The sequence below is a fragment of the Myotis daubentonii genome, chromosome 2 (genome assembly GCF_963259705.1).
Source record: "Myotis daubentonii chromosome 2, mMyoDau2.1, whole genome shotgun sequence".
NCBI classification, from domain to species: Eukaryota; Metazoa; Chordata; class Mammalia; order Chiroptera; family Vespertilionidae; genus Myotis; species Myotis daubentonii.
In genome coordinates, this window is record NC_081841.1 from 9248195 (window position 1) to 9266743 (window position 18549).

General features: G+C 40.1%; 1 protein-coding gene and 1 long non-coding RNA gene across 33 annotated transcripts in view; one reads left to right on the forward strand and one right to left on the reverse strand.

The window, feature by feature from the left end:
- The window catches only part of RBFOX2 (RNA binding fox-1 homolog 2), a 267496-nt gene that overhangs the window by 236733 nt on the left and 12214 nt on the right, over positions 1–18549 (forward strand). For 12 of the 30 annotated variants that reach the window (XM_059681692.1, XM_059681687.1, XM_059681688.1 and 9 more), the window contains 6 exons: positions 1684–1776; positions 4504–4564; positions 8273–8326; positions 8447–8539; positions 9978–10122; positions 13861–13900. In XM_059681692.1, the coding sequence (XP_059537675.1) occupies positions 1684–1776; positions 4504–4564; positions 8273–8326; positions 8447–8539; positions 9978–10122; positions 13861–13900 (486 nt within the window). Of the gene's footprint in view, positions 1–1683; positions 1777–4503; positions 4565–8272; positions 8327–8446; positions 8540–9977; positions 10123–10611; positions 10716–13860; positions 13901–14181; positions 14245–16731; positions 16775–18549 lie in introns of those variants that run through there. The other 18 variants (XM_059681689.1, XM_059681690.1, XM_059681701.1 and 15 more) reach the window with 10 other exon arrangements.
- Positions 15096–18118, reverse strand: LOC132227048 (uncharacterized). 3 transcript variants are annotated; one of them, XR_009451112.1, is made up of 3 exons: positions 17586–18118; positions 16114–16201; positions 15096–15964 (listed from the first exon to the last, which is right to left on the reverse strand). It is a non-coding gene; the product is annotated as an uncharacterized LOC132227048 (long non-coding RNA). The 3 variants fall into 3 exon arrangements; XR_009451111.1 differs by having other exon boundaries at positions 15096–16201; positions 17601–18118; XR_009451110.1 differs by having other exon boundaries at positions 15096–16201.

Sequence of the window (18549 nt, forward strand, 5' to 3'; positions counted from 1 at the left end):
TGCTAGAGGAACACTGGAGCTATTGAGAAATGAGGCCTTTCCCAGAAATTTCTAAGAATTTACCACTCTATGGATGTAAATAACTTGAGAAAATTTTATAGTTGTACCTAAAATGAAACTGATATGATGCTTTATGAAAGAGTTGTATAAAAATATAGTAAATCCTGCTGATGTTGAAATTAACAGTATGATTATAACCCATGCAGTCTTTTCAAATACACTGCGAACAGTAAAGTGGGTTAACTCCCTGGTCTCCTGCTTTGTCCACATAGTGAAGTAAAGCTTCGTGGGTTTTTGTTCAGTATCTACAATGCACAAATAAATTAATCCTAATTCAAGGTAGCAACTGTATTTTCCTGTTGAATAGTATGCAACTGATGTCACTAACATAGATCTCATTTCCATTGCTTTTTTGACTATTCCTTTTTTCTTCATATATGGAAAATTGCTAATATATTTAGTAGCAGATGCAGGCATCAACAAATGTACAACTTAGGCAAATTTGGATAAGCAATTTTTTGAAATTAAGCTGAACATACAAAGGTGGGCAGAAGTAGTCTTATAGTTGTTCGTATGGAAAATAATGCAATCCTATATAATAAAAGGCTAATATGCAAATTGTCCCTTCTACCAGGAGTTCTTCCAGGGGGCGGGGCCGGCCAGCCAACCGCTCGTGGCCCCTTCCCCTGGTCTGCCGGCCTGATCAGCCCTGATCAGGGCAGGCTGGCCAGACCCCACCGTGCACAAGTTGGTGCATCAGGCCTCTTAGTAATCTATAATAATAAAAGCATAATATGCTAATTAGACCGGACGACCTTCCAGACGAAGCCAGGGCTGTGAGGGAAGCCAGTGCTGGCAGCCGGGGGAAGGAAGGCCTACTCTTGTACAAATTTCATGCATTGGGCCTCTAGTTAAATAATACACTTTCATGTACTTATAACTGTAAACCTACTTTTGTCCACCCTTCTAGTGCCACTCTAGTGCCAGTATGGTCTTTTAAAATTGTCACTGAAGAAATGTCATCATTAACTGACCACTGCTTAGTGATAGTTTCTTTGCTTAGACAAACATGAGTGCTTTTTTTTTTACCATACCCAATACTTAAAGAATTATACATCAAGATTATGTCTTAAATTATCCTGTTTCCAAGGTGGTACAAGCAGGAGGCAGAGTGGGGGCTCAAATGATTAGACATCTTAAAAATCTCATTATATAATGATGATACTTAAATATCAGTTTTCATGTAGAAGTTACTAGGGAATAATTGATTTAATGAAGTATTTTCTTAGTATTACATAAAGAAACATGTATATTAACAGCATGAAATGAGAGAGAAAAGTAGGATATTTTAAAAAAATACTCAGATTCTTGGTTGAATAATTTGACCCGAGTAACTGTATACCTTAATTTTGGTCTGGCCTCACATGCTTTATGTTTTATTTTATTGTTATTATTGATAATTATATTATTATTACTACTACCACAACAGTTCTTTATTCTCTTACTGGACTTAATTTCCCTTTACAAAATATGCATGGTCCAAAAATGTGACTTCGGGAGCATATTGCTGAGTTGTTGCTGATGTCAGTTTCATACTGTGATATTTTGTTCTCTATTGACCACGAGATCAGTATTTCAATATAACGATGTGCATGTTTTCCCCCCTTCTCCCGCTGCATGCAGGGATTCGGGTTCGTAACTTTCGAGAATAGTGCTGATGCAGACAGGGCCAGGGAGAAATTACACGGCACCGTGGTAGAGGGCCGTAAAATCGAGGTGCATGTCTTCAATAATTCAATTTCTGGTTTATATTTTTGTTTCTCTTTTTGTGTATTGCCTCACTTATTTCACATTTGGAGCCCTGTCTTGTTTGTGTGTGTGCACACATGTATGTGTGTTTGTGTCTCTGTCCTTCACCTTCTTGCACTAAAATGTATAAAAGCAACACTTCTATCCTCCCCGCCTTTTTGGGGGGGGGGGTGGGATTTTAATTTTGTGTTACTTGTGTGTGTGTGTGTCTGGGTATTTTTCATTTACTTTTTTCCTCCAAGGTGTTCATCCTTTGCTCTCTTGATTTTTTTCCTTTGCTTCAGTTTGCCAGACTCCAAATTCCTTTGATCAGGCCAATATAAAACTAACTTTAAAAATGTCTATCTCTATCCAGTTGATAACATTGTGTCCTGTAATAAATCAAGGGGCCAGCCAATGCCCTCTCTCTCAGGAGGCCAGTTCGCCTCCATGTGTGTGATAAGCAAGGAATAGAAGATCCTAGAGGTTGTTGGGAGGGAGGAAAGAATCCACAACTCATCAAATATATTTAATGTCAAGAATTTCAACAGTTAATGGATAAAGTCCTCAAACAGAGGGTTTGGCGGTTGCCCAGTGAATGGACTATCATTGTGGTTGAGTCAGCCACCTGTGTTCACCAGCCCTTCTTATTTAATAAGGCAATGAAGGTTAACTGGCTCCTTTCCCCTTTCCCAATTTTGAGAAGTATGAAATATAAAAGCCACCATTTTGAGTAAGATGTCTGCATATTTTGCTTTTTTTCCCCCTCCCTTTCCAATGGTTTAGCATTAAGGGCCCTTCACTTGACTCACTCTTTCCATGGTAACTATACACAATGCTGGCGATGGTGCCCGTTGGCGGTAAGTGAAACCAAAGCACTAGAGAAGAAGCTTTATAAAATGTAATTACAAAACAATTCAGCAAGAAAGAAAAAGTCCATCTGCCATCTCACATTAACACGACAAAATGTGATTTGACTTGTTGCTCCTCTCCCTCCCCTCCCCCTTTTGTTTTCAATGCTGTGGGTAATGCCGCCTGGACTTTGGATGTACATTGTTTGTAGCATCTGAGCTGTTTGATACTGACGTCATGGTGACTGTCCCCCTTGCACATCTTACTCAGAGTTACTCAACTCCAGTTTGGCTGGTTTTATTAATGCACTTCCTGCCCCTACTTCCTTTCCTACTTGTCCTCTTTCCCAAACCTCCGTTCAGAGCTGACTGTTCTTCCTTTGCCTTTGATGGCTCTCCTTCCTGCCCTGACTTTCTCTTTTCCCTGCCTTTATATTCTCTTTACCCAAGTCTGTTCCTGTCCTTTCCCGTTTCCTTTCCCACCCTTTCTCTCTGTTACATGCAGCTATTGGTCTCTTTTGCTGACTGGTGGTCTCTGATTGGTTCTGGCCTTTTTTTTTTAAGTGCTTGGGTGCATTCTGCTCCAGCAGCTAGTGTAAGCTCTTGCCTCATTCTCATTCCTGTCTGTGAGAGCCTTGCTCTTCACTTTCTCCCTTCTCCCCAAAAGTGATTGTTTTTCCCTTTTATTTGTGTGCGTGTGTGTTTTTAACAGCATGCTCCCAGTCTCATCATTGTTGTATCCCATTCTTTCTTTTTAAATGTGAAATGTTTGTATTATTTGGTGGGTCAAACCAGAGTAAATGGAGTTTCAAGCTCTTTTCCTCACATAGGAATATTACCACTATACAAATCCTAAAAGACATATTAAAGCATTTTTTAAGTTCCTGTTCTACCTAAAATTGGTATTTTTGTAACATAAATTTATCACTGTACAAGTTTAGGATTATGTAAGTCCCCAGAGGCAAAATAAGACATTTATATTTTATATGTTTGATCTTTTTTTCTTTTTTCTTTTTTTCAAAACTGGCCTGTTTTATGACCTGGCAGCACAGTATTTGATCAAGTTGTGTGGTGAGGCTTCACCTCCTGATCGGAGCTTTGAGGCTGGTTCTGCCACGGGGCTGCTCATCTTTCTTCACCAGCACCATCTCTGTAACACCGTCTTGCCCTCGCACCAACAACGCTTTGAATTATGCCATTCTGTAATGAGGGTGGAGCGTACCCTACAACCAGAGACATACGCTTATTACTTTCAGTTCTTTTAAGTGCCTAATCTAAAGGCCTTCTGAAAACTTGATTCATAAATGGATAGACCACATGGTCTAGAAAATTCACGATGGTTCTGAAGACTGTCAACATGGAAATCTAAGTTTCTATATTTGTTGACTAACTTCAAACAGTAAAATCTTATACAAACATACCAAAAATGCTGAACAGTAGAATGATGAAATTTACAGACTTATTTTCTTATCTTCCTGTAAACCTATGTCCTCCTTTTAATTAAGGAACTACTTCAGAGTTCATGTGAAAACAGTTGTTTCTAATTTACTATTTTCCCCATATTTTTCTTAATACGGAGACTTCTCTGTTTAAGAGATCTCCAAGGTACTTATAAATGGATTTTTTCTTTGGAGTACTGGGCCCTCGTTTTCCATTTGGAGACTAAGAAACTGCATTTTACTCTTGTTAGCCTCATTTAATAAACACTTTAATTAAAATATTATACATTAATATTTTATATTGCTATATTATTTAAATCAATGTTCTCTGAAATTTACTTTTTTAATTGAGTACTATGTTATTGGACAAACAATATCATGTTTCTTAATGTGGTCTACTTCCCCCTTGCCCCTTCTATTTTTAGGTGAATAATGCTACAGCACGTGTAATGACCAATAAGAAGATGGTCACACCATATGCAAATGGTAAGAGATTACTAATCATCATCAGAATAATGCCATTTATTCTTGTGAAAATAATGGGCTTTTTATAAACATCAAAGAATCTCTCTTGATTTCAGTCTTAAGACAGTTTATTTCATTTACCTAGGAGGATATTTTGTTTTTTTAGAATTTAACTTTTTTCTTAGAATTAAGCTAATTTTTTAGTTGTTAAGTTGTTTTGGTCTCAGTAAAGTTCATCTGATATACAGTGTGAACGAGTCATTTAAGGTTACCTCTTAACTCAGGTTAGGTCCCATTACAGCACCCTCTTTTTTGGCTGTTGTAGTTCTCTGTAATACATTATTAGGCTTGTCCATAATACCCCTGGGTGCCCACCAATTCTCACTTTTACTGCTGATTCCTATTTATTTGAGCATGAATAGAGTAATTCTTGACACTTAGCTCTCCTTTTTTCTAGAAGTAATAGCCTTGGTGTATGTGTGTGTGTATCTTCTATTTTCTATTCCATGACTGCATGACATATAGTGAGTGTTACAAATCTTTTTTATTGAGAAGAAAATTTTCTGTGACTACTTTGTCTAACAGAAGAAACTTTTACATCAGTTGTCAAATTTAATCTAGACTCATGTTCTCTAAGCGAGATGAGATATCATTTTAATCTGCTCTGCAGCAGTGGTTTACAAATTGCGCTCTATAGGACCACCTTGAGGGGGAAAGGAAACTGTATGGATTGGGTCCTAAGGCCTCCAGCTCTACTTTAGTCTGAGCAACTCATTCTCTTTTCTATTTTAGAGTTCTGCAAGATTTATCTAGATTATAAAAGGGGCGATTTCTCCCTTGTAAGTGCTTTGTGAAAGTCTGAACCTAACTGCTAGAGTAACAGTATCTTCTGGTCAGTCCACTCCCTTTCTATGCCCATGATTCTATTATAGTCACCAGTTTATTCTGTTCATCATATTATTTATTCACTTGATTTTTAGATTCACTTGTTGATAGATGTGTATTTGTTGTTCATAATTTGTATCTTTACCTTTTTCTTCTTCTTCCTCTTCTTGAAGGATACCTTTCAGCATTTCATATAATACTGGTTTGGTGGTGATGAACTCCTTTAGGTTTTCCTTATCTGTGAAGCTCTTTATCTGACCTTCAATTCTGTATGATAGCTTTGCTGGATAAAGTAATCTTGGTTGTAGGTTCTTGGCATTCATCACTTTGAATATTTCTTGCCACTCCCTTCTGGCCTGCAAAATTTCTGTTGAGAAATCAGCTGACAGTCGTATGGGTACTCCCTTGTAAGTAACTGTCTTTCTCTCGCTGCTTTTAAGATTCTTTGTCTTTTGCTCTTGGCATTTTAATTATGATGTGTTTTGGTTTGGTCCTCTTTGGATTCCTTTTGTTTGGGGTTATCTGCGCTTCCTGGACTTGTAAGTCTATTGGTTTCACCAGGTAGGGGAAAGTTTTCTGTCATTATTTCTTCAAATAGTTTTTCAATATCTTGCGCTCTCTCTTCTTCTGGCACCCCTATAATTCGGATGTTGGTATGCTTGAAGCTGTCCCAGAGGCTCCTTACACTATCTTCGTATTTTTGGATTCTTTTTTCATTTTGCTTTTCCAGTTGGGTGTTTTTTGCTTCTTCGTATTTCAAATCTTTGACTTGATTCTTGCGATTCTCTAGTCTGCTGTTGGAACTCTGCATAATATCCTTTATTTCAGTCAGTGTATGCTTAATTTCTAGTTGGTCCTTTTTCATAACCTCGAGGGTCTCACTAGATTTCTTGAGGGTCTCACTACATTTATCAGCGGTCTCACCAGACTTTTTGAGGGTCTTACTAAATTTATCGGCGGTTTCTAGAAAGTTCTTGAAAAACCTTAAAAGTGTGGTTTTGAACTCTATATCCAGTAGTTTGCTTTCCTCCATTTCTGTCATTTGTGTCCTGTTTCTTTGTTTCCGCATTTTGGCTGCTTCTCTGTGTTGATAGAGTGGCTTTCTGTGCTACGTGTCCTATAGGGCCCAGTGGCTCAGCCTCCCCAATTATCTGAGGTGGACACTCTTGGTGCACCCCCTTGTGGGTTTTGTGCACAGTCTTGTTGTGTTAAGCTTTGATTGTTGTAGGTATCACTGGGAGGAATTGACCTCCAGGCCAACTGGCTGTGAGAATCAGCTGTGTCTGCAGTGGGAGAACTTCTGTGCTGGAAACACCCCTCCGGGGCAAGACTTGCTTCAATGGGGCTTTGGTGCTCACTGAGTCTGCCCCCTGAGAGTGTCCTTTATGGATCCGAGGAGCTGCAATCTGGATGGTCCCACCCTGAACACCAGGCACACTGGCTCCTGGATCTCTAAGGAGGTGCTAATCTAGCCTCTGCCTGAGGCTACCCAGCAGGAGCTCAGCTGTGAAGCAATGCAAGTTGTCGTGGGGCCTTGGGCCAGCTGCAAGTTTGTTAGGTAATTTTCAGATTGCAAAGGGCCAGGCCTTTCATATGCAAAAGCCAGCGCACAGCTTGGGCGGGCGGGGGTCCCAGGGGATCATCAGGGCGGAGCAAGCAGCTATGACTGCCCTCAGAGGCCCCGCTTCTCAGTGTCCCGGCAATCGCTGCAAGCACCTCTGAGAGAAAGCTGCCCTCGAGTTCCGACCCATGCCAGACAGTCCAGTTTCTCCCGTATGAGTCTGGATCCCCAGAGACTCACCCGGAACTGGAGCTCAGAGCTTGAGACTCCCTACTGATTGAAAAAAACAACCGTGTCCTCAGCCGCCAGCCCTTTCCACGTGCACCTCGGTACTTCTGTACTTTACTTCCGCACCACACCTCCTCTGAGTCTCGGTATGCTTTTCTCTTTCCTTCTAGTTGTAGAATTTCCACTCAGCCAGCCTTCCTGTGGTTCTGGATGATGTCCGTTCCATCTTTTAGTTGTATTCTTGAAGTGGTTGTGCGAGGCAGCAATCTCCAGTGTTTACCTATGCCGCCATCTTGGTTTTTCCAGTCTATTAACTTTTAAAATTCTGATGAACTTAAATGTATTTATTACAAATTAAAATCTCAGGACATGCATTGAAGTTGGGAATGTAGCTTCAATTTTATTATTGAGTGTTTCTCCTTGTTGACTTGGTTAACTCCAATGAAATCCCAATGGTAAATCCCAGTGAAAGGAGATTTCAGTTTACCCAAAATCCTATCAGCATGGTATAATCGAACATGGAATGCAAAGATCCAGGTCAAATTTGAATTCAGTCAAAAGGCACCTTTACATAACAACTAGAGTAATAAATAGTGTTAAGAGGATACATAAAAAAGTGTGATATAGAATGACACGTACTGTATTCTGCCTTTTTCCTTTTCTTAAACAAAGAATAGGTTGTTAGGCAATTCTGTAAGAGACACTGTACCAAATGACAAGATTTGTTTAATTTTCTTTTTCCTTCTCTCATTCCCTTTCCATTTTCCTACCTCCCTCCCAATTTTTTTCTCTCCTTCCTTTTATCCCTTCCCTCTCCCTCTCACCCCCCCCCCCACACACACACACACACTGCTCATTATCCCATCACAGTCCTTGAAGATAATCAGGTGTAGAAATGTCATCACTCTTTCATATAAACCCCAGTTGGCATTCGAAAGAAAAGTTGAGAATGGATAAAAAGAAACCCAGAGATGTCTGAGCCAACTTGCACATCACTCCGTTTCCCTATATCCTCACGCCATCTTAAATGCTCACCGTCCTCTCTTCCATTTCAGGTTGGAAATTAAGCCCAGTAGTTGGAGCTGTATATGGCCCCGAGTTATATGCAGGTAGTATTTACATTGATTTTTCTGCATGTGCTATTTAACTAACAATGTCTGTTGTTTTGCAATTCACTATTCCTTTGTAATCTTTTTTTGCATTTTTTAATTTTTTTTTAATACAATCAGCATCCAGCTTTCAAGCAGATGTGTCCCTGGGCAATGAAGCGGCAGTGCCCCTATCAGGAAGAGGGGGTATTAACACTTACATTCCTTTAATCAGTAAGTAGCCTATGTTGGCCTGGCATGGATTTTGATTGTTGAGTAAGCAATGATGAGCTAGAAGTTTCCCCCGCTCCACACGCCACCACCACCACCACCACCCCCCAGTATCCTAATATATGCAAATTGACCGAACAGCTGAAAGACCGGTTGCTATGGCGCACTGATGACCAGGGAGCAGACGCTCAGCACAAGAGCTGCCCACAGAGAGCGCTGCTCAGCCAGAAGCCGTGTTCACGGCTGGCTAGTGCAGCAGTGGTGATGGGAGCCTTTCCTGCTTCCATGGCAGCGCTAAGGATGTCTGACTGCTGGCTTAGGCCTGCTCCCCGCCTAAGCCTGCAGTCGGACCTTCCCCAAGGGCTCCCAGATTGCAAGAGGGCAGGCTGAGGGCCCGCCACCACCCCCAGAGTGCACAAATTTTGTGCACCAGGCCTCTAGTAATACATAACTGAAAAGGAGGCGTTCTTAGGAGCGATAATACTGTCATGGTGCCTTGTCCTGCTTAGCCTGTGCTAGAATCTTTTTGACCAAATCATGAAGATTGCCACAGAGTACAAGTAGTCGGAAAGACAGAGGGGATGAGGGCGTGTAAAGAACATTTTAGTATGTACTTGATAATGTAGAAAACAAAAGAAATAAGTACTTGTGGGATATATTATACATATTCTCTACAAGTCAGCTTTGGGCCCTCTAGCAGAGTATCACTTAAAAGCACCCCTAGGATTATTGATTATTCTCAACTGTTGATATCTCAAAGTTACTTTGACTTGAGTCATTTTGCTCCAGCAAGAGGTAGAATTAACTGTTCAGTAGACATGAAATCAATGTCTACGTGCCTTCCAGAGAGAGCACACTTACAACAGACCTCAGACAATGACTGCCTCTACAGGATACAAGACGGCAGGGGAGATGTAGCTTCCCTCTCACCTTCCATTTCTGGATTAAAATATTTTAGATAAAGGAATACAGTTGACTAATGAGATGAAATACCTGAAGACTATTGTTTGCCTTGGAGTTTCGCACCATGTAAAAACACAAAAGAATATTCCCATGATGAGTAATTTTGATATGCATGTAATAATGTTGGAAGCAAGACTAATAATTGGCCAGTTAAAGAGTTTATATCAGTCCATTTAAACTGCCCACGGAAATGGAAAGTGTCCTTTCTTACTGTGGTGGTAGCTCTTAGAGCTTCTTGACCTGCTTCTCACCAGCTTGCATGGTGACGCCAGCATTGGGAAGGAGCGAAGAAAGCTCACTGAAGATTTATGATCACAGAGGCGTGCTACCATGAGCTTTTGCATCCTGGGTCTCTTTCCCTTTTCTTTTTCAGAAAAGATGTGGTGCATACTTTTTAATCTTTCCTGTAATTGATTCAAAGCAAGTGTGCTTGTACTCCTACCGTTGAATGCAAGTTGACATTTCTGTCATATTTTGGGTCTCCCTTTAGTTCCTGGATTTCCTTACCCAACTGCAGCCACCACGGCGGCCGCTTTCAGAGGAGCCCATCTGAGGGGCAGGGGGCGGACGGTGTATGGTGCAGTGCGAGCGGTACCTCCAACAGCCATTCCCGCCTATCCAGGGTAAGTATTAGATTCCAGAATAAACAGTTGGACAAGAAAATACCATAGTCCTCTTATAACTTCCGGGATGTTGCCGTGCCACATAGTAGAGATTCTATGATTATTTACAAATTAACGAATTAGATGGCAAGAACCAAAATATACCATCATCAGAATATAACAAATATCAATTCATTATGTAAATCTTCATTTTGGCCACCTTAAGCCCTCAAAGTAGTGGCTTAAGACAGTAGCCAGAACCGTCTTGTGTTTACTAGCAATGTGTTGGCATGGAGTTCACTCAGCATCGCACGAATATGGATTAACACTACTGCAGAGAACCAAAATAGGAGTTCAAGATTGTAGTACAAGCTGCCTCTGCTGTGTTCACCCCCTTTCACCACCCTGGGCTGGGGCTGAGGCTGTCACATGTGCCCTCCCTTTTGGTTTCACTGCCTGGGTGGTGAGCAGCAGAGCTAGTTACCCACAATGGATTTGCTTTCTTTGTAGGAAACGGATTAAAAGGTTAATTCAAAGATGAACCAAGTCCAATTGAATCAAGGGAGAAAGGGAGAAGTAGGAAGAATTAAACTACAGTTGGCTTCTGAATGATGGTAAAACAACTAATGTAGCTGAGCATCCTTCACCCTTTGATTTTTGTATGGAGGGTGTCTCATGCAGTGGACTGATTCCATAGCAACAAATAAATCCTTTGTTCTTGAATGGGGAGAAGGAGTGAAGATGCAGGTTTTGTTTTCAGTTGCTCTCATGTGAGTCTAACGTATATGTTTATAGTGGACTTTTTATAGGGTAGTTGCATCGAGGACTTTCCTTCCTCAGAGATGTGACCTTTGTGTTCTTCACCTTTTCTCTGCCTGTGATAGCTTTTTCCATATTCTCATGGAGGAATAAATATAGTGGCAGAGGACCCTATTCATTGCTACTTAGTTAAAATTTAAGGGAAAGAGCCTCCTTTGTAGGTCCTTTTCTTATGGCAAAATTGGCTTTCAGGTGTGCTAATTTAGCATTCATTCATAGACCAAATGGACATGCCTCTAAGGGTCCTCCATTCCACAAAGTTAGAACATGTTTATTAGATAAGAGAAGTATGCATGTTGAAGTGAGCAGGCTCCAAAGCCACTAGAAGGGAACTGCTTTAGAAACAAACTTTTGTTTGCAGTGTGTAGGTGTTTAAATCCCATGCATTCCATCATCTCCATCTTCTGCCATTACTTTTAATTTTATCCCTTTTCCCCCCCACCTCTCAACTTGACCTTTGACCTTCAACCTCTGACATCTCTTTTAAAAGAAGTAAATAAAGATGCAGTATTGTTTCACCAAGAAATATTTAATTAAAACACAAAAACAAACCTTTTGGAAGCTCTACACACTAGGAAATTTGTTCATGAAGTGTCTTCCAGTCCAAGAGAGTTGACCGTCATGGTCACAAAGCGATACTGCTCAACAGAAACATGGGACTTCTTTATTTTGTGATATTCCTGAGTTACTTTATAAAGTGGTTCAATTCACTCCTATTCGATGTAGGTCATTTCAGTCTATTGGCCAAACTTGAGAACCAATTCTCTACCAAGGTTGTGTCAGGTATATATTTGATCAAAGATATTTTATCTTTATGTCTAATCACATCAATTTCTGTGCATTACATCGAACACTAATGTCCCATGTTTTCTTTTTTATTAACTAAACCACCTATTTACATGGAAGATGGCAAGGAATAAGTCCAGTATTTTATGGGGAATGGCCTAAAATTGCTTCTCAGCTTGGTAAACTAATTTCATCATTCATCATTGTGTTCTAGCCTCCTGTAGCATTTGATACAGGGACTATTGGAATTCTCCTAGAATTTAACTGAATATTCCTAGAAAGTGACACAACTTAGTGTAAAATTTATTCATGTTTTTCATGCCACCACTCTTCTCTGTAGAAGAGCTGTTTTTCAATCTTTGCCTGTCTCCCCGTACTGAAATAGTTGAAGGTTAACTAATCACCACTTGGCATCTATGCTTTGCATTTTATTAGTATTCTCATTATGAACAAGTCTCCGTTTTACAAAAGTGCAGTTGAGAGGCATATTGCTCTCTAACACCATTCTTTAGCTGCAATTGGAGACTCTGAAAATGGATAAAACTTAGTTCAGTGAACATCACAGATGAGTTCAACTTGCCTGTTGTGTAAGACAAAGGCACAGCATATGTGGGGCATTGCAGAATGTCACCCTGCTGTCCTGTAAACAACAAAATGTTACTGAACGCAGAATCAGAAACTTTCCTGCTACCTATAAGGAGAAAGTGATTTCATGTTCAAGTTAAAAATATGATGTGATGATTTTACTTGCTGACTTGTTTATTGTAACAGAGAAGGTAGCAGTGAAATTTTCCCATTTGTTTAGTTGAATACACAATAAACATCTAATTTAAAATAGACAAATCTTGATTTAACAAATATGAAGAAGAAAGCCTTCTCTTTTAGCTCTACCACTATTCTATGTCTCTTGGTCCCAAAGTAATGTTTTGCACAAATGCACAAAATACCTCAAAAGGTTTGAAATCTGTATTTTAATTTTAATGTTGCTTAGGATTAAAACAAGAAGAGAGCCATGTACATTGTTTGTTTGATACAAATTAATTTTCTAAACAGGAAAATAAACCCTTCCACTCCTAACCAGCTACCTTTTCAGTTTTATTCTTTTAAATAAAACAGGTCATGCCCAGAACTTCAGTTAACAATTGTATTTTTCAGAATTCCATGAGTATTCGTATGGTCAAAAAAGAACCCTTAAAATCTTCTAGTTACTCCTTCCCACTCTGGATTATATTGTTACTATCTGGGATCCCCACTGCACCTTTCAATTCTTGGACCTTGGACCAATCACCTTAACCTTTATTAGCTCATTATCTCTGCTTGTGAAAGCAATGCATTGTGGGTATTTTTGGTTGTGTTTTTTTGTTTTGGTTTTTTTTTTTAATTACATTTCTCTGTTTACTTTGGTCAGAATTGATTGACTTGTTTTTCTGAGGTGTTGCATTGGTTCTTAAAATGCTGAATAATAATACTTTGCATGCTTGTGTGATCAGCCAAATCTTATCGCATGTCTAATGTGCAGGGTAAAAAGCAGGTGATGTATGGATATCAGAAAAAATTTATATATCACTACAAAAATAAAACAAGATACTAAGCATAATTTTGAAATATACTTTAGCCTAGGTCTCACCTTAATGGAATTCTTTGGGTTCATTTTTTTCACGTTAAACCCCTCTCTTCATGCCAGCCCCCATACCCCCACCCATCCACCTATACACACACACACACACACACACACACACACACACACACACCTTTTGACACTCTTTAAAGAAAACTTTCTCCTAGGGCAAGCTTATTAAAAACAGAAAACACTCCAGATATGAAAAGTTGATATTTCCAATCCAGCAGATTTTCAATAGCTGTATTAGGCCCCCTGGGAATACTCTTTCTTGTTTTCATCTTACTTTAAATAAGCAGACATCCAGGTGGTTCATTCCAAGCCTGCATTCCTTTCCTCCTCGCATGTCCTGGAGCTGAGTAACGTGCGTGCACTTTCTTGTGTCCTCGCTGACTGGCCTTGGCCTGAGCCCAGGTCGTGTATTCATACATCACCTGCCCATGTAAAGCGCATGTGCATGCTGCCGTCCTCAATAACCGGAATGTGTTTCTGTTCTTTTGTTTTTTTGTTTTTGTTTTTGTGTGGATTTTCTGCAGTGTGGTTTACCAGGACGGATTTTACGGTGCTGACCTCTATGTAAGTACACACACTGGGGCCTTCTCGACCCCACCCCCTGACAAGCCAGCCTTTTTTTTCTGTTTCTTTGGTTTGGTTGGTTTGGTTTTTTTAAAAAATATCATTTATTTAGTTTTTGTTTTCTTTTTCCTTGTGGATATATATATTTATATATTTAAGAATGCAAGCATGCTTCTCTGCCACTGCGCTTTCCCCTGGGTGCCAAACTAAGCCTTGGGGTTCCTGATCATTGCTGGAGTCAGTCTACTGGACATATTCTTTTCCCTTCCCTCTTCCCACAGATGGTCTATGGATCACGAACATATTTGCGAGATGATCAGCAGGTTTAAAGTCTTTTATTACTGTCGTATCATGTGCATACATAAATGACAGGACAGCTTAGCCTTCAACCAGCTCTTTTCCTTTTCTGCTTTTCTCATTTCACATCCCTCTTTAGATCATTAGAGCTTTGATTTATGTAGATGGCAGTGAGCTTTCTGAATTGGTCTTTTCCTGTTTTACATACTGTGAGAGAGCACTAGCATGTGAAAGCAAAAGAAGGAAATGATGCCAGTGAAGAGGGGTGGGAAGGAGAGGAAATGGATATTCACTCGCCTAAGGCCCTTCTATATTAAAAGGTTTACAACTGGTAGGTCTCTTTTCTTTAAGGGCCATCTAGAGGGAAACAAGTGGCAGAATTAGCAACCTAGATTTCTCTTACAAACATTGGACTATCATACATGATTTGTTGATTCTACCAGCCATGTTAACATGTAACCTAGTACTTAGTCTGTCTAGCTATAGCTAACGTTCTGATTGGTTTGTCGCATATTATTTAAAATATGAACAAAGTGATCTGACAAAGAGTCAGAGTTTGTGAGTTTTGAAGTCTTTACAGGGACGTCCCCAAATGACCTTTTTCTGAACGCAAGCTTGGTCTAACCACCAAATCACTAAGAAACAATTCTGTAAGGTAAACTTGTCACCATGAAATTATTTCTTGGACCTAGGTTATAATTGTCTGGAAATGCTGTCTCCACCCTTACGTCCCAAAATCACTAAGAATGCCTTTTTAGTGAACTAATTTTCACAATCTGCCAAGATTCTCTGGCAATCTAAAAATGTTTGTGCACTTTCAGAATGCATGTAGAGACTGTGTAGCTGGAAGTAGAGATAGGGTGGAATGGTCCTACGTGGTACTGTAAGTGAATATATACACCTGTCCTGTGTAGAGTAGACCTTCAGAGTATTCTTTAATTTGAGAAATGCTTCAAGGAACCTTACCCATGTTTCGGGCCCAACTTTCTCACTTCAAAGATATGTCTCTCAGAGAGATTGTGACTCACTCTAGATTACATATGTTATTATATAACCAAGCACAAAACCCAACTAATCCATATTTCATTACCTCTCAGTATTTAATCAAAATTCACATATTTCCTCAGATGATTTTCAAGAGGTATGGAAAGGTATGTTCTTTCCTTGCTGACAGCGAAACTTAAGGATTAAGGAAATATTTTCTAGTTTTACCCCAAATGACACTTTTCTATATGTACACATTTTACATACGACCTTAGCATGTACATTCTCCCATTTACATTAGTGTCCATATTCTCATGAAACTCATCTTTATGTTATTAAAGTTTTTTTCTTGAAATCTATTCTATTAGAGCACACTTTTCCTTATGAATTATTTCTTAAGTCAAGTTTTTTCCCCCCTCTCTAATATGTTCCATATTTGGGGATTTTTTAAGTATGGCCTACTTCCACCTTATTAAGTCAATCAACCAAAATTATTTGTTGACAATTCTCTTATTTCCTTAGTTCACAGTATGCGATTTCATTAAGAGAGAGATGATGTTTCTATAGTTGAGAAAATACCCTTGAGTTTTGTTTATCTACTTGCTGGATTACCGTATCAAGCTAAACAGAAGTAATCCAGTGACCTTACCAAAATATTTTTTTGACCCGTGGCCTCTTGTTGATGAAAAGAGTTAGTAGTAATTACCATTTTTACTTCCTATCTTAAAGCAGTTGCTTGGAGGAAAAAGTTGGTCACTGAGGCTGAAATCATATCCCAATCCACTAGTGAAAAATAAGAATACTTTATGAGCTAACTGTTGAGTGAGGTATAATATAACTCTAGCTTTTAGAACTTCATATTACCTATTCCATATGTGAGGGAGCAAAAGATGCGTTTTAAAGACACACACAGGAAAGCCCTATCGTTTTACCTTGAGTTTGTTCTGCTTCTCTCCGTGCATTTTCCATCTGTGGAAATCTACCGCGGTATGGTTAGTTCTTGTTTCCTCAGAGGGCAGGCTAGAAATAGAAAGAGTGGAGGGTTTAGCTAATTAGAACAGGCTTTGAGCTTGAGAGATGACATGAATGAAAAGAGTGTAAGTTGCTGCTTTTGTTCTGTTATAGTAATTTAGGCTATTAATTGTGGAGGTTTTTAAAATCTCTTTTCTCTGATCTGCTCCTAGGCTGAAATCCTTGCTAGTCATTTTCTTCCTTTCTGTGTCTTTTATGCACTTTCTTCTCTGGAGAACTGATGTAGCAATTGTGCCTGTAATTTATAAAGTGATCCCCCCATAGACCCATGGGGTAAGCACATAGATTATGTGTCCATCCGCACCCCCCCCCTTCCTTTTTTGACCAATAGAAAAGGCATGGTTCACCCTACTTCACTTAAGTGGGTAACAAACTGCTCCTTAATTGTCACCCTGTGAAAAGCATGCTTGCATCCAAAGGAAAGAAAAGGCTGGTGGGCCCCTTAGCGGGCTTTTTGTATGATTGTTTTCCTTCCACAGCTGTGTTTTTTGAACTGCTCTTCCTGTGTTCTGTTATAGAATAGTCTTACAGGAACCAATCATTAGCGCTAAAATACCTCAGGTAGGAGTGCCAGTGTGACCTGCCAATCAATCAGATGTGGATTGCAGTGAAAAAAAATTGAATTATACTAACCATTCCAGCTCCACGTTAGAGATGGGAACAGAGGCTTTTTTGGACAATCAAGACTTGTGAGCGTGTGATCTAAGCCCTGCTACCTCAGCAGTGCACACAGTCAAGTTCATACATGATGGCACTACCTCCAAAATTAAGTGCCCCTGTCCCGTTGCCACATATCCGCCCCTGGCATGTTAGTGCACTGTCCCATCACTGCCACCTTTTTTAGTCTGTCAGTCACATTGAACATGTGCTTAAATGGGCTTTTCTATTTGGAGGTCTTAGCAGGTGGGGACATTTTCTTACTACTCTGAAAGAAATGAGAAAGGGAGGAAGTAGAATCTGTCCAAAGAGGACTCTTGAATCCCAAATTGGGCCCTGTAGTAGAATCATAGTGGTAATTGGACTGTGCTACTACATACGGTAGAAGTTGCCTTTAAAATCTAAACATATTGGTACTCTAAAATTGAAACATGTATTTCCCTTCCACTTTCCTTTCATCTTAAAACAATTCAGTGAGTTCATTTGGATACTAATGCACTGTTAGAAGGTTTGCTGCTGATAGCTGGATGCTAGGATAGCTTTATACAATTCAGTTCATTTATATAGCATCACCAAGAGCTTGGAAATGAACAACATTGGGGAGATGTGGAATAGCAGTGTTTGAGAGATATAATTCATTAAAGATGATTTCTCTAAGAAGGAACAAGTGAGAGATAACAAGCTGATCGTAACAATTATAAATTTTTATACTCACATCTGTGTTACTCACTTTCAATCAAAGGTGCCATGTTGCCACATAAGAACTCTGTCTCCTAGGAGGCCCTCACACGAGAGCAATCTAGAGCAGCGGTTCTCAGCTGAAGTGGGGCAGAGGTGAGGGAAGGGAGGGTAGAAGTGTGTAGGGGCAAACAACATGAGTCGCAGAGGCACAGCACTCAGCCCAAGCCAGCCTCTCTCTGCTGCGGTGATTTTCAGCACCGTACCCGCCGTTCCCCACACACCCACACACCCCTCTTGCTGTATCAACCTGCGCCACATACAGGGAACAAGCTCTCATTCTGTCTGCTGGTCTTGAAGTACACACCCTCCTCAGTGTCACATAACGTCATTGTCTTCCAGGTAGAACGAAGGTGTCTTGACATCACATGCTCACCAAAGTCCTGTTTTAATGTAAACCTAAAACAAATATAATACAGTTAGAGGCTAGGTTAAAATCAAGACGGGGAAAGTCTGCCAGAGTGAGATTAAGCTAATAGAATCAGCGGCAGCCGGAGGTCAGGTGCAGGAGGGGTGATATGTAGAGCCCTTCCATTTTGGTCTAGTTGAAAGCCCAGCTGCAGAGAGTCATGTGGTCAGTGTGGCAACGCCATACAGTTCATTAGGTGATAAATTAGATGGAGTGCAGTAGCAAATCCCTGGGAGGGGACTCTGAGTCATGGAAAACAGACTTTAACAACAACAAAAGGATCTTAAAGGTAACAGCATTTTCCTTTGAAGAAGCTGGAATTTGAAAGCAGAGACATGTTATGGCTATGCGTAATGATACAATGCTTAAGCAGGAGATATTTTAGAAGAGCACTGTGGATCAGAATGGATGGGTGCTGACAGAGGCCAAGCTACCCGAGAGTGCTGCCGGCCAGGACTGAGTCACATTGCCAGGTCAGGAAGGTTGACTAAGTGGGTGAGATAGCACTGGGCCGCCCCATTGGGAGCACGAG